This window comes from Ischnura elegans, chromosome 7, assembly GCF_921293095.1.
Source record: "Ischnura elegans chromosome 7, ioIscEleg1.1, whole genome shotgun sequence".
In the NCBI taxonomy this organism is placed as follows: Eukaryota; Metazoa; Arthropoda; class Insecta; order Odonata; family Coenagrionidae; genus Ischnura; species Ischnura elegans.
Genome location: NC_060252.1, coordinates 83,260,637 through 83,275,481, shown reverse-complemented (window position 1 = coordinate 83,275,481; position 14,845 = coordinate 83,260,637). Strand labels below are relative to the sequence as shown.

Sequence of the window (14,845 nt, the reverse complement as noted above, 5' to 3'; positions counted from 1 at the left end):
GCAGAATGTTGGGTATACGAGAGAGAAGGAATAGAAGAGGAAAGTTATCTACCATAATCGGTGGAATACTTAAGCTCTTTCAGTCACAATATCCATTAAAATTGACATCACCTTTGAAGGATTCTTATTCCCTTATTAATATATCTGTCCCTAATGACGAACATAGGCCACCACAGAATTTACTGCATGGGAGATGGTCTAACGATTTGGTATAAGTTATCATAAAATCACATTTTAATTAAATTAGCAAAAAAATATTTCTACTCACGGGGAGAAAAAAATGTCTGTATAAAAGGATTAGAAATAATATTGTCTTTTATCTCTACACCACATTTTATTCCTCCAAATCTTCGCTATTCTACCGTTTTGCGAGGTAAAGGTGGGTAAGAATTAAAAAAAAAACATTTTGGAAATAATTCTTTCGTACGAGAGCTAGTAAAACTTACCAACATTAATTTGTGTAAGAGTATTGATTTATGGCGTCAACAATAGGTCAAACATGTCGAATGATGCGAGTTGTACGTGAACCCTAATTGTAGTTGATGTTAGGGATACTGGTATTTTGTGATTACTCTTTAACTATGCTGATTCCAGCCCATGGAGTCTGAAACGTCTCGTGTTGTGCCGAGTGCTATTTATGGAGATAAGGTCACGTAGGCAAGAGCATGTGACTTCCAAGTATGAATCTCAGTTAATAGGTAAATGAGACATCAATATTTCCACAGAATTTGTATGATCACGACATGTTTCGTTGTTACAACAATATTCTCAAGTGCTCACGATGTTGTAACAACGAAATGCGTCGTGTTCGAATAAATCATGCATAAATATTGGTATGTCTCATGTAACTAACATTAATAACTTCCACCAAATCGTGCCTTATATCATGTACAATGAGTTTCAGTGTTCACATTCCCTTGAAAATTACATATTGAATCACCCTCCATTTTAAGGCAGGAACTGATCATTATTATTTGTTAGGTGGACCACTGATTATTGCGATAAATTGCCGTTTGGAGTCCTCTCATCTTTAGATTGGCTCTCTTCTCAGTATTTATTTCTGCCTGTCTTTTCACTCGTCAGAGAAGGAATTTCACCTGCTCAGTTGTCTTTTTTCGCGGCGAAATAATGCAAAATGTTAACTTATCATTTTGAAAAGTTCAGAGTACCTACATTTTGTGTGATCTTGTCAATATTTTCCTTTGCGGTAAGTATTGAATTTTATCTTCGTGTTTTCTGAAGGGTAAAGTTTTTATATTAGAGAAAGAGGTAAATATTAACAAGAGTTTACTTTGTATGCTCTGATAATTTCAAGATTGTAGGGCAAGTTTCGAAGTAGTTATGCGTCCCCTTTAAACCTTTGTTTTTTCATCTATCATCACCTAATATATCTAATCCGAGACCCTCCTTGGCCGTTTATCTATTCCACTTGTTCTGTGATAGTTTTCTTATCCAGACCATCATGTGCATACTTGCCCCTAGTGCTTGCTTCATTTTTTCGCTCGATGAACCCTCGTCGTAGCAGCATAGCCGTTGATCTTGCTCGTTGAGTACTTCTCCACCCACGCCGGCCCCGGCTCGTTGGTGCCTGGGAGAAGGGCACGTGATCGATCCTCGGCAAATCCCAGCATCCACCCATGTCCCCTTGCCGTGTCCACAAGATTGTACTGCATTGGACGCACTCAGTTATTCGTCAAATGAGACATTGTAATATTTCCGCAGGATCCTTTAAGCGTTTCGTTGATACAACAACATTTTCAATTTCGTTGTTGTAACAACGAAACGCGTCATGTTCGAATAAATCCTCTGGAATTATTGCATTGCCTCATTTAACGAAGGCATTGCACCGTCTCATTTGAGTAACCCGTGCGAAAATTTCGCGCATTTACTTAGATTTTATTTTTGATATTATGGACTACTTATGTTACATTTCTTTGGTTTAATTAAGGACGTAACGGGTTATTAATTTTTTTTAGTTAAGAATATAAAAAAGTGTGGGGGTCAATATATACCTCGAGCGAGTGATCGACATGGATAAATCGAAACTTTTAAATCAAATTAATGGGTAAATAGTGACATTTGAGATTTATATAGTATTTTTTGTCAGAATCCGGTGATTCAACGTTGAAAATAATACCTCATTTATCACCGTGGGTGCAGTATTAATGGAACATATACGGAATGACTGAATAAGGCCTTTCTGTTATAATATATATGATAATTAAAAACTTCCCCCACATCGTGCCTCATATCATGTAAGGTACTCAGTCATACTAAGTCTCGCCTCCGAAAGACGCTAGTCCAGCTGTTTAGTTTGGCTGTTGTTTCTTTTCTTTGCTAGACCCCAGGAAGGTGTCCAAGTCCTTTTCATGGGACTCGGACTGAACGAAATCGAACAGAATCTGTGAATATCGGCGGCGATGCGAACCATTTTTGTGCCTTCATTATTTCCAGCGTAAACAGTGACCAAAACTCAATTTAAAACCCAAACTGTAGTGAATAGAGAGAAGTATCCTAGTAAAAGTCGAAAATAATGTATACCACATTCTTACGCACAAAATAACACTAAGTTCGTCCCGTATTCCTTTTATCTCCATACCCATAACCATATTTTCTTTAACCCTTAAGGATTGTGAACTTCAATTGTATTTTGTGAAATTATTTAGTGAGAATACTAGGGACGAGGACACGGGTATTTACAAGCGTTTCTTTTTATTGATATCTGACCTGTCCCAACCACTTAACTGATCTATCCTTGCTGCAAGTCCGAATGTTTTTTATACCAATTCCTATTGAAATATTTGACGGAATATTTTGGATAACTTAGTTTGTAAACTCGTGTTTTATTAATGGAATTAAAGTTTGTTGAGTCTGATAATCTTAATTGTGAACATACAAGTGAGACTGCAAAGTTTGATGTCATGGTCTCTTGATCTCGAATTACTGGTGCAGACAGATGGAGACGGCGCTCTAGAGTTTGCACTGCGGCGGACTTGGTTGCTCGATACATAATATTTAATCTGAGCTCTCTGCCTAGAGTATGAGCTGACTAGAATTTACTTCTGAGTTGAGATATTCCAGAGCCTTTAATATGGCTGCGAAATAACCAATAGCGGAGGGCAATATTGAAACTCAAAATACAGTGTTATTAAAGGAAATGAGAAAATCAAATGGAATACTGTATGTATACAGATTAGATAGATAGAATAGAAAAATAACGGAATAATGTAAATAGGTTTGATCAAAGCCCTGATACTGAACATTCTTGGGGAATGTTAAATGTAATTTAGTTTTTTTTTTCTTTCTCTGGTCCTAAATTTTTAACATTGATTAGTGTCTTGAAATGTTGGTCTTTAAGAAGAATATGCAATTTTATTCCAACGTATGGGTGTATTTTTATACCTTCGTCAGGCCTATGAATGAATATGATTATATTAAGTTGGTGCATAAAGGCATGAAAGATTATTACATTGTTTTTTCACAATAATAACGTTAAAAGAAAGAATCCAATTGTAAATTAATTGCGAAGAAGAGACCAAAAATTTTGCTTACCTTTTTGCAACGAATTTAATTTTAATTTAATGTAATTATATGCATTCATATCCCATGATGATGAAGGTTTAATAATATTCCCAAACGTTGGCAAAAAAATTGCATTTAATTCTTTAAGTCCTGCACCCCAAGACACTATTCAACATTAAATTTAATGTAAAATATATTTCCAATCGAAGTAAGCAACGTGAAAAAAACGCTCTCGTCGTTGTCATTTACGCCCATCACGTGATCTCGGATTTCCCCTGCACAGTCCCATTCGCAGAAAATCGCCCTTGTTTGTATGTACCCCGAGGGACTTCCTCTCTGCCATTCGATCGGCTGGTTTCGCCCAATGCAGTACTCTGGTGTCCACCCCTTTTTCCTCCCCCCCCCCTACAGTGATGTGGAGCCGGCGCGTCTGCCCTGGCGTCTGGCACCCTCGTCGCATCGGTGACGGATCACGGAGACGCGTGACGCATCACTGGGGCGATGACGGAGCAGCCGTCAAAAATGGTGGTGGCTGGCACTCATGGCAGCTTTTTTTTTCATTTTTCATTGCGAGGCTCGTCGCCTCCTCTTTTCCCCACCTATTTTAGTCGCTGAAGGCAAACATGTGGGATGTGCGAACGTTTTGAAAAGGATTCGGCGTGGGTGAAGTGAGCAGCTGTTTGGAAGAATTCTTTCGGAAACAACCCGCTAACGTTGGAAAAAGAAGGGGTTGTATTTTTTTCGTGATCATGGAAAAAGGGCACAGCATATCAGGAAAAGAATAGCTCAAGCAAAGGAGGCGTTCATGAATAAGAAATAGCTGTGAAGGGGATCGTTATGTTAGAGTTTAAAGAAAATACAAATGAAGAGTCTAAAGGCCGTTTTACACGGGGCACGGAATTGCGCAGGTTAGAACCGCATTAATTTCTAAAATGGCGTGGAATTGCTCGAATGTATGAATGAAATTAGAACAGGGGCTATTTTGCCATCTCACGTGTACGCCTTCTCGCATGTGTTCTTGCAGTTCACCGTTTTACACGACGCAATTTTGACTGCGCCTTCGTGCACACCTCAGATTGTGTTAGTACGTGTCCCCTGTAAAACGGCCTTAAGAGCCGTGTTCTAGAATCTGACTTAATCTTGAGTCCTTCATCTAAGTGGTTCGGATCTATAATTCGCGTTGAGTTTGAATTTTGTTTTTTTTTTAGTATTTTTTGAATTAGAGTATTTTTGAAACTGAACTCAACTCGCTTGGCGTAGATTAATCTTAGTTAAATTCAAAAAAATGCATTTACGTAAACTCTTGTCACTAATAAGTCTCCTTTTCATCCAGAGCAAGCATTACTGGAGTACAATATCAAAAGTGGGAGTATTTTCAGGAGAGATATTTTATTTCAAAAACTTGAGGCGATGTCAGCGGACCTCTGGAAATTTGGCTACACAATTTGAGTTTGGTACTCAAGTGCAGTCTCTAATTACTTAAGTGTAAACCGAGTTAGGTTGGAGACGGAATCAAGATCTGAGTAACGTTCTGGAATACGGCCCTAAGGATGAGGCGTTTCTTTTTACGGTTCGTAAACGTGGACGCTGAGGAATGGAAACGAGCCTTTCGAATAGTGGACGTGGAGAAGGTGAAATGGACGGAGACGAACAGGAGCGATGAGGTGATACGGAAGACACCGAGGTCCAGATGGAGCGGAGAGGGATGTTTAATACCATGTCAGAGAGGTTAGGGAAGGGAGGAAAATGGTCGAATGATGATAAAATTCGTTGATATAATGGCAGTAAATGAACATAATTGTACAGTGGAGAGAGAGAGAGAGGTGAAATGTGGAAAGGGAACATGCCAGAGTGATTTGCAACATTCTTCATGTTAACCCATCTTAATCAGTAGAATACTTTAAAAATTCTTGAACTTCTTGTTAAAGTCAAGCATTTTAATAATTTTAGTTTCAAGGCATCCTTATTTGGCATAGAAATCTTCCGTGACACCGACACTTAGTTTTTCCCGGATTATTCAATGATTTTATTTATTTTATTTCATTCTCTAACTCGTAAAAAAATTCTACCCGTAGCGTAGAATTGATCAGTGTAAAAGCTTCGATTAAAAGCGTGGATTATTTTAATTTTAGCCTTGAAAACCGTAATTACGTGTGAATTTCAATCTACAACTTTAGCCGACAACCTGATATTTTCGAGGGTAACTTAGCTGGATTTGCGAAAATGTTTGGAGAGTATTTTTTGCAGTAGCCTCTGTGGTTATTGTCCTTATGCATTCTCTAATTGCCAACTGCATTGCTCCTTTCCTTTTCAGGAATTATCTTGGTTTTTAGTTTGTTAATCTCAGCTGGTGACGGGATTTGTGCCGCGTAAAGGCTGCGACGGTGTTGCTAATTTGCTGGGAATTACGGTAGCTAATTAAAATTTGACGCCCCATTATCCGGCGAAGCTCAAATATATGCGTATGAAACATTTCATTTCAATTACAAAATCGTCGAAGTATTGCACGCGTGTATAAATAGTGACCTCTCTGTGTAAGAGGTGTCATATTATTTATTTGCGCTATTGGTCAAACTTCCGCGATTTGTAAGCGCATGGGAAATGTATCGTAAATAATACCAACAGCGTTTGAGATAACGATTTTTATATCGTAGTCTGTATTCGGATGGATTGTCAACACTATGCTTTCAACACGTAGTTGTTTAACACGTTATAACCCCACTTTAAATTCATGTTAAGGTGAAATTCTTTCCGGATACCCATCGTTACGTGGACTCTACAGTATGCTTACTCATTGTAATTGGAAGGTGACAGCTATCAAGCCATTGTATTCCTCAAATATAACCGTGCTTTTCAGTTTCACGATATGTAATTATTCGTGATGCGAGTTTATTGGATAGCTATCGTCGATAAGTTATTTCATATGAGCTAATGAGTCTTTTATTCGAAAAGATTTTCTAGAGTGAAAGGAGTGAGTCATTGTTAGCCCGGCTACGTCGGCTCTGTTCGGCAAGGGCGTCTCACGAAGCACACTCCCCTCTTCGCTGTATGACGCTCACGTGGACGCCGCGGAGGGTAAATGAACTCGTGCGATTGTCGGATCCTTTGAATGCAAGCAAGATTGATGAGAAATCCTTGATCAACTGATCCATCACCCCTATCCCCACGGCCTTTCCGTGGGCAGACGCACACAGATATCTTTGTTTACTTTTTCTTTGTTTCGATATATATTTCCACTCAATTTAATCTCGGAGGAGGGGAGGTGTTAGGAATAAAATCCATTTTTAAGCAATTAGTTTACTAATTTTTTTCCAATGTCCATAGTAATATTGTAGTCTGGATTTTCAAAGTTTTTTACAAGCTTTAGGCTACTGCGCAGCCACCTTGTTCGCTCTGTTTATATTTCCTCGGAGGTGGACGCGTCATGCCATTCTTCTTATCCCGCGCTTTTTATCCCTCCCGCGCAATTAATATTTGTGTGTGACTGCTCACAGCCAAATGGGACGCAGCTCTCGCTTGCTCCTCCCTCCCGCCCTATTTTACCTGGACGATGCTCGTTAACTAATTCCTCTCCCTTTTGCCATTCTCTCGTTCGCTCATCCGCTTTCGGAGAATTTTTCCTGCTGTGTGCGCATTACGCGCTGTGGTTTTTTCGCCGCGTGAATACAGCTTACGTCACGTATCGCGTCAGACAGATGTATGTATACGAGGGCTTTCGCATTGTGCTCGTGGGCAATGGTGCGTTGTGAGGGAAAATGCTAGCATAAAGCGTAAAATAAAACATCAAAATCAACGACCGAGAATAAATTCCTTATGACGCGTAGAAGCTGGATTAGCAAGATGACTTTAGACTCGAGGGATTCAGGTTCTAATTCCACGAGGCAGTTTATCAAAGAGTGTTCTCTATTGATTTCCAGGGGCAGAATTATCTGGAGGATAAGGCTGGGAAAGTTTGCCCCTGACCCCCTTGCCTTAGGTAGCCTCGCATGTCTTTCTCAGCGTTCTCTTAAGCAGGAGGGTGAAGGAAATAGCCCCTGAGAGAACCTTGCTTCAGGCTCCCAAATGACTTTGAATGGCCCTGCCCTTTAGCCAAGCCTTCAAGCACAGTCTTCTACGTATTGGACAGCATGTCTTGCCTTATTCCCCTCTCTGTCAATCTTTAAGATCAGGCTGATGACTGTAGCAGATTCTCTCCTCCTCCAAAGTTATTTTGGCGAGACTGATTTGAATATGAGAAGTGAAAAAGTATCAAGAAGCAATAAAAAGTGTCTACTTCGGTGATATTTAGAGCCTCATGATAAATTACACCAAGCTCTGTGTTCCTTAATGCATATAAGACAAGACAAATCACATACTTGTGGTCATTATATGGTGTATATGAAATGTTTTGGGAAAGTGGAAATTTAAATCATCTTTAATGGTCCATGTGAATTCCACATTTCACTAATTTCTTCCAATCTTTTGATGAGATATTCTGAAAATTTCTTATTTGGTTGTTTTAAAAAAAAAACATGCAATTGGGCATGAAACTATGGAGCATGGCTGTACTTAAATTATTTTTTTCTTTGTTCTAGACTGGATGGAGGAGGCGGTTGCAAAGGCGGAAATACTACGTTTGATATACCAGGGGCGCTTTCTGCACAGCAATGTTACACTTGGTGCTCTAGGTCTTCCTCCTGGGAAGACCACAGTCATGCACCTGGTCCCTAGAGAGAATCTTCCAGAACCCAATTCACAAGGTAACAGAAGATTGAAATGTATTCTGATGTCTACGTCCTCACATTTACATTTTTAAATACTCTGGTGAACATTATGAAGGTAGTAACACCAAGTGCTACTTAGCTATTTCAATTATTAATAGCATTGGTGCCTAAAAAATTTGAATTGGGTAATATTAGATCAGCAGTTTCTGTATCAAATAAGAATTTCTTTTATATTTTTAATTGCCCTGTAAACCGATATGCCGAATTGGCTGTATTAATTCTATGATAATTATTCACGTATTTGATTTTTATAGAAAGTTTATCCTCAATTTTTCCCATTGGTTTTCCCTTTTTCCCTCTCCTTATTTAATCAAATCTACTAAATATCTTATTGTGAGATCACTTTGGTCTCTCAATCTGTCAACTGTGTACATTCTCTGGTGTGGAATTTAACCTTTACAGGGTGCCTTATTCCCTTCCAACAAATTTTTTACATTTTCGGTTTCTCGTTGTTAAAAGCATGTGGAAAAATCGAATAATTAGGTGTTTAGTTTCCGAAACTGGTTAGCAATAATTGATTTTAATTTTATTTGGTGAGAAGACTGATACTGGTTTGGCATTGATGGAATAGAACCTTGCATATTTTTTTTCAGTTTCTCTCCAACAAATAGGTATTTTGGATGAAACGGATTTTGTTACTGTTTTAGCTAAAATTTATTGTTTCTCCTTTCAATTTTTGTAACTTTTAAATCATTAGTCCATCATCACACCTCTGAGCTGGGAAAACATATGTGGCTTTTACTGTCCTCTGCTGCGTAAAGTTTACTGAGGACTGTGGCAGTCTTAGGTTGTCAACATTTGTTCTTGGCCTGGCCCTTGCTTGGCTGATGATACCCAATGATGTAGATGAGGTTAAAAATGTATGTTTTGTATTTGAAGTACTATTACTAACAAAAGATTTAAAATATACTCAAAGGCTACACAATCAACCTCATATGAGCATTTGATAGAGTTACAAGGTATAATCGACCTTATATCTTGTGCATACGATTAGAAAACCAAATGGATGTTCTTATTTTATGAAAGCAACAGCTCTTTCAAAGGCAATACAAACATTTTAAGAACAATTACAAGTTTAAAGAACACAAAATTACAATGAAATAATGGTAATTGTTTTATATATAACGCAGGGTGGAGAAAAATTGTGTCAAGAAATTTTAACCCTAGGTAGCTGATGCCTGTTACCACCTATATTACTAATGATATTTAGGTCAAAAACATACTATTTTTAAACTACAAAAACTTTGAGCCAAGCACTCCAATTGTCTGCGTATTTACCATGTTGTCAATTGCGTTGCGATCTCCAGTAGGCAAAGCATTCAAAGTCATGATTTGTCCTGAGCATCCGACAACAGGACAAAATTGTGGCAAAATCAGAATGATTGGCTCCAAGTTTCTATAGTTTAAAAATAGTGCGTTTTTGACCTAAAATCACGAGTAATTTTGGCTCATACTGGCATCAGCTATCCAGGGGTAAAATTTTGGGACCCAATTTTTCTCCGGAGGAGACAGAAGGTATGGATGGAGCGAGTACTAAGCGGGGAAGGGATGTTGAAAACAGTGTTAGAGGGTAGAATGTTAGGTAAACAAGGGAGACGAAGGAAGAGAAAAGGATATCTAGATGGAAGGAAAGGGAGTAGGGCTTATAGTGAATTGAAGAGGGAAGTGCTTGAAGGAAGGGGAGGCTCCCAGAATTCTTCTTAAGTACTCCATGGAAACTTACCTTAATAGGTTGAATACTTTGATAATAATAATAATATTTCTCTACCCTGTATATTATATGTTGCTCGTACAATATTATACTATATTATGTTTACAGCATGATGTCATATCACATGTACCTCATCATAACTTGATACAAGGCTATACATTTATTATTATGTGTATTTAATTAGTATTATACTGATACCGATTGAAGCCATCCCTAATTTCTCCTCTTTCTCTTGCAGACCAGAGACAGAAGAGCAAGGGTGGAGGAAGTAGTTGCTGTTCCACCTCGTGCTGCATATTGTAATGGCGATGTATCCTGAGGGATTGCCCAGCCCCCAGCCAGCATGTCCATATTCCCAGTGCCATCACACGACGACCCCCCACGCCCTGCAACAAGCCTCCCCCTCACGTCTCTGGAAGAAGAAGAACGATCTGTGTGGCTGTGGGACTGTGGGTCGGGATAATGTGGTGCCAGAAAGATGAAGAAAGCTCACGAGATAACCTGGCTCAGGTGTCATTGTGGTGCAGTTTTATCATTGCCATTGCGGCAATGGTCCGCGAGAAATGGACGGACTCGCCGCCGCATTGGGTGGGAACGAAAAGGATGGTGGGAGGAATTTTTTCATACCGTTGTGATATTTGGGTTAGCGTGAGATTATAAAAAAAAGGATAGGAGAGATGTTCAGGTTGGGATCGTTCAACAGAGGGGAAAGGGGGTGGACAAAGGTTGACCATAGTGTTTCGAAAAGGAAGATGGGAATCTATGATGGCCATTGCATGTGGGGTCAGTGTGCCGCGTGCTCTGAAGAAAAAAATATAGAAAGGAGGAATGAAATAGATGGAAAAGAGGTTTAAAAAAAAAAGTTTCAGACCCACCAACAACGTGATGTGTTTGTGTGTGAATGTAGCAAGATTCAGTGTGCGTTGCATGCAGAGGAATTGTCAATCTCTCTCTTTCTGCCTCTTATCTCTCTCTCTCATGTCGGAATGTGCTGAATTTTTTGGGGACCGTTTTAGTGTGATAGGGAAATAAATGGGATCCTAGTGTCCTCACTTTGTGTGGAAAAAATATTGTTTTTCTGTTGTTTGTGTCAGTTATTGCTAGTTTTATGTTACTGTGCCCATGTGTGTGCTGTCTCCTTACATACGACGGATGATGTGTTTTGACATATTTTGGGAACGGGGGGAAAACTCCGGCAATTTTCTTGCTTTGATGGAAATTTCCCTATATTTTTCACATATGCCTCGATCCATACTCCAAAAAACAGAGGAGAAGGAGATATCATTTATACCTTGACTGACGTTTTCAGTGCATGGGAAATTTTTCAGGTATCAAAAGAAACAGCAGTTGACAGATGCGTGAATAGGAGGAAGATGATCCTTTTTGAAAAAGAAATGATAGTACTCTTTGTGATTCTTTAATTTGTTTCAGGATTTTTGTCAGGACTTATCAGAATTTTGAGACTGGTAAACGGCCCATTACATTAGGGAATCTATTTGTAAATTTGGGAGGAAAGCATTGATGGTAAGATGGGTAAAAAAAACCATTCTTTCAACGTGTTATAAATGTTTCCAATCGCATTGGTATTGTAGGTGCTTTTTCTGAGCAAAAAGTTCTCTTTTCACGATTTGGGTGACCATAAGGTAATGTACTAGTGCTAATTAGATTTTGTGTAATTATTTACTAAAAAGAAACTGTGGATGAATGAAAATTTGAATTTGGGCTTGATACCACTGTAAAAAAATAATGTTTTTAATCTCCCTTATTTCTTAATATAAAGTAAGGCACAATTTTGCTATTGTAGCTTCCAAAATTGAAAAAATTTGGGCTACTTAAGCGTAACTCTTGTGCATCTTGTTCGTTGTTGCAATGTGTTAGGGGGACTTAACCGTTTATTTAAGTCTTCACTAATTACACTTATGCACTAAGAAGAGAGATATCAAAGTAGGCCCACAGATCAGTTTTTTCCTCTTTATTCCCGACCCTTCCTTGGAGATCAAAGTTCCCGCAAATTTATTTATATTTTCATCCTGATTGGTGGAAATTTCAGGCATAATTTTTGTATGTAAATCAATGGAATGATATTTAAAAAAAGATATTTATATGGGCTACTTTTACATATAAAGATGGCATGATGTATTATAAAAAATGAGGGTGGCCTACTTAATTTGTGGAAAAAATTAATCAATCAAGTGTTAATATGTTCATAGAACATCAATAGGCAGAATTATTAAATGGAAAGTTGGTTATGAAAGCAGTTCATATATTATAAATATACAACATATAAAATATATATATTATTGGTTGAAATGTGCTTTTCATCTCCAAGATTACATCCTCTTGCTCTTAATATCAGGGATTTATTATTTGAATTTTATCATTTGTTTGCATAATTCTTCATACTTCTGTTTCTAGCCTGAAAGTGTCATTACATATATGAATATATATATACCAATGACTATGTAACACTTTTAATTATGGCTTTGGTATCTAAAATTTTGGTACCGCATGTGATAAATTATTCCACCCTTTTCAAGCACAGAACATTTCCCCAGGTATAAAAACTCTCTGTATATCTGATATAGCAAGTTCTCCTTGATGGAGAGATGCTCTCGTGACAACGTACAAAGTGCAGGATATTGGCACATTCAACATTGGGGTTTGGCCTTGGTCAGCATTTGCTACTCAGCAACCAAGTGGTTTGAGAATCATAGCTAAGTGAATGTAAGCATTTTGTCATCTGTTTTGTTTTATTTTGATTGTAAATATGGTAATGTATTTTTGTTCCATATGTAATTCCTCTACAAGGGGATTTTACTCTGCAGAGATGGAGTAGTATTAGGTAATAAAGTTGAGATTGAAAATGCACATGCCTACACTTTATTGATCAGATCAGTTTTATGAATAGTTTAGTTGGGTTATTTCATTTTCCAAGTTTAAGGCATTGGGGTTGGTCGTATGTGTTGGATGGGTGTACTCAAAATGCAGAGGATTTAGAATTTGAATCACCTGGGAATCACTGAAGAAGAAAATGGGTGGAGAATGATGTGCATCAGGGAAGTAAATTAATCAGAATACTAAATGACTGATAGTTGGAGAGTAGGCTTAACTTATGAATTTAAAGAAACGTGTGAATGAATGGAGCTGAGTACTCTATGATCAAGAAATTTGGGCTTCAAGGAAAGAGGATGAGAATAGGGCTCATGAATTAAGGATGAATAAAATAGAGGTACTCTAGTAGGATATAATACAGGACTTAGTGGTTAAAGGAGACTTAAAAAATATATGAAGATAGGATGTTTGGCTGTACATAATGAGTATGTGGAAGTTCATTGCTGGGGAGGGAATGATTCCTCAGTAGATGAGGAAATTGAAAGAATTTGACTTCTGTGGTTGAATTAAATGGCTAATTTTGTAGTGGTTTATTAACAGTAAGCCATGACAAGGTTTTAGGAGATGGTAATGTAGCTACCAGATGACAATGTGTACACTCTACCTGATTTCTGACTCCTCACTTCACTGCGTGTAGTCATTACAAGCAACAGAGCCCCATAGGGATGGAAGAAGATTATTTCGTATGATTGGAATTTTATAAGTCTATAAGCACGAATGCAATAGCATAATTTGTCTGATAGTAAATTAAAGCGAAACTGGTAATATCATTCATGTAAAATCCTCCATAGCAACTCTCAAGAGAGTTCCATTTTTTTTATTGGGAATCCAACACTTTAAAGAATCAATAGTAGAGATCTAAATTAAGAAGATGAATATATATCATTAACACAAATTACTTTATCCCCAATATTTCTATTTTACCTTCATCTGTCTGTATTTTCCGACCAATATCAATCTGTAATTAATAATTTTTAACTATTTCAGTGCCTTTAATCTCACATATACATATTTAGACTTTTATTGTATGCTGGTCTTAAATTTTATCAACATCAATTTTTTAAATAATGTCCTGTTATTTGAATAGCCCACTCACATTTTCTTTCTTAAAGGCCTTGCTCAAACAGTTTGGGTCAAGCTATTACTTTTATTTGGAGAAAACCCCAGAGTTCTTTTCCCTTAGTTTGTGTCTCTCAGGTCCTCCCAGGTCAGAAAATAGTGTGGGGCAGAGAGGGCACGTGTCTTGGGCAGCAGATTTCATGGGGCAGCAAAATTTGAAATTATGTATCATTATTAAAGTATTCTACAGATTAAGGTAGGTTTTCATGCAGTACTTAAGAAGTATACTGTCAGTATCTCCTTCCTTCATGGTCTTCCCTCTTCATTACACAGTAATAAGTACTCCCTTTCATTCCATCTAAAAATCCTATTCTCTTTCTTCCTCTCCCCCGTTTGCCCAACATTCTACCCTCTAACACTGTTCTTAAAATCCCCTCCTCACTCACTCCATCCATACCTTCTGTATCTCATCTAGAAGCTGCCTTTCCTTACCCATCATATCCAGCTCTTCATTCATCCTCGTTTCTGTCCACTTCACCTTCTCCATTCTTCTCCTCCTTATTAATCTTGTGTACTAGTTCGAAAAACCTTCTCTTTCCATCCCTACCCAAATTCTGCAGCAGCTCACACAGGATATTGTCCACTCCCACTGCTTTCCTAGCCTTCATACCACGAAGGGCTCTCTTGATTTCTGCATCGAAGATCCCTGGCCCAAGATTATCCTCCTCCACTGCACTTTTCTCCTCTTATGTTCTATCTTTCCAGCGTATTCCTGCTGTCACACAGATACGTCACACACTCATTGCATCTACTCTGAACCTCCATAAGCATCTTCGATGATCGATGCTCAGTAAGCATCTTTCCATCTTTAGCCTTAATTTTTGACATTGCTTCCCTT

The 14,845-nt window shown here is 38.1% G+C and overlaps 1 protein-coding gene across 3 annotated transcripts in view; it reads left to right on the top strand.

Annotated features, from left to right (window-relative positions):
* The window catches only part of LOC124161858 (ubiquitin-like protein 3), a 596,237-nt gene extending 583,373 nt beyond the window's left edge, over window positions 1-12,864 (top strand). For all 3 annotated transcript variants that reach the window (XM_046538080.1, XM_046538083.1, XM_046538081.1), the window contains 2 exons: window positions 8,097-8,261; window positions 10,235-12,864. In XM_046538080.1, coding sequence (XP_046394036.1) covers window positions 8,097-8,261; window positions 10,235-10,299 — 230 coding nt within the window. In that variant the 3' untranslated portion in view covers window positions 10,300-12,864. The remainder of the gene's footprint in view (window positions 1-8,096; window positions 8,262-10,234) is intronic.
* The last annotated feature ends 1,981 nt before the right edge of the window (window positions 12,865-14,845 follow it).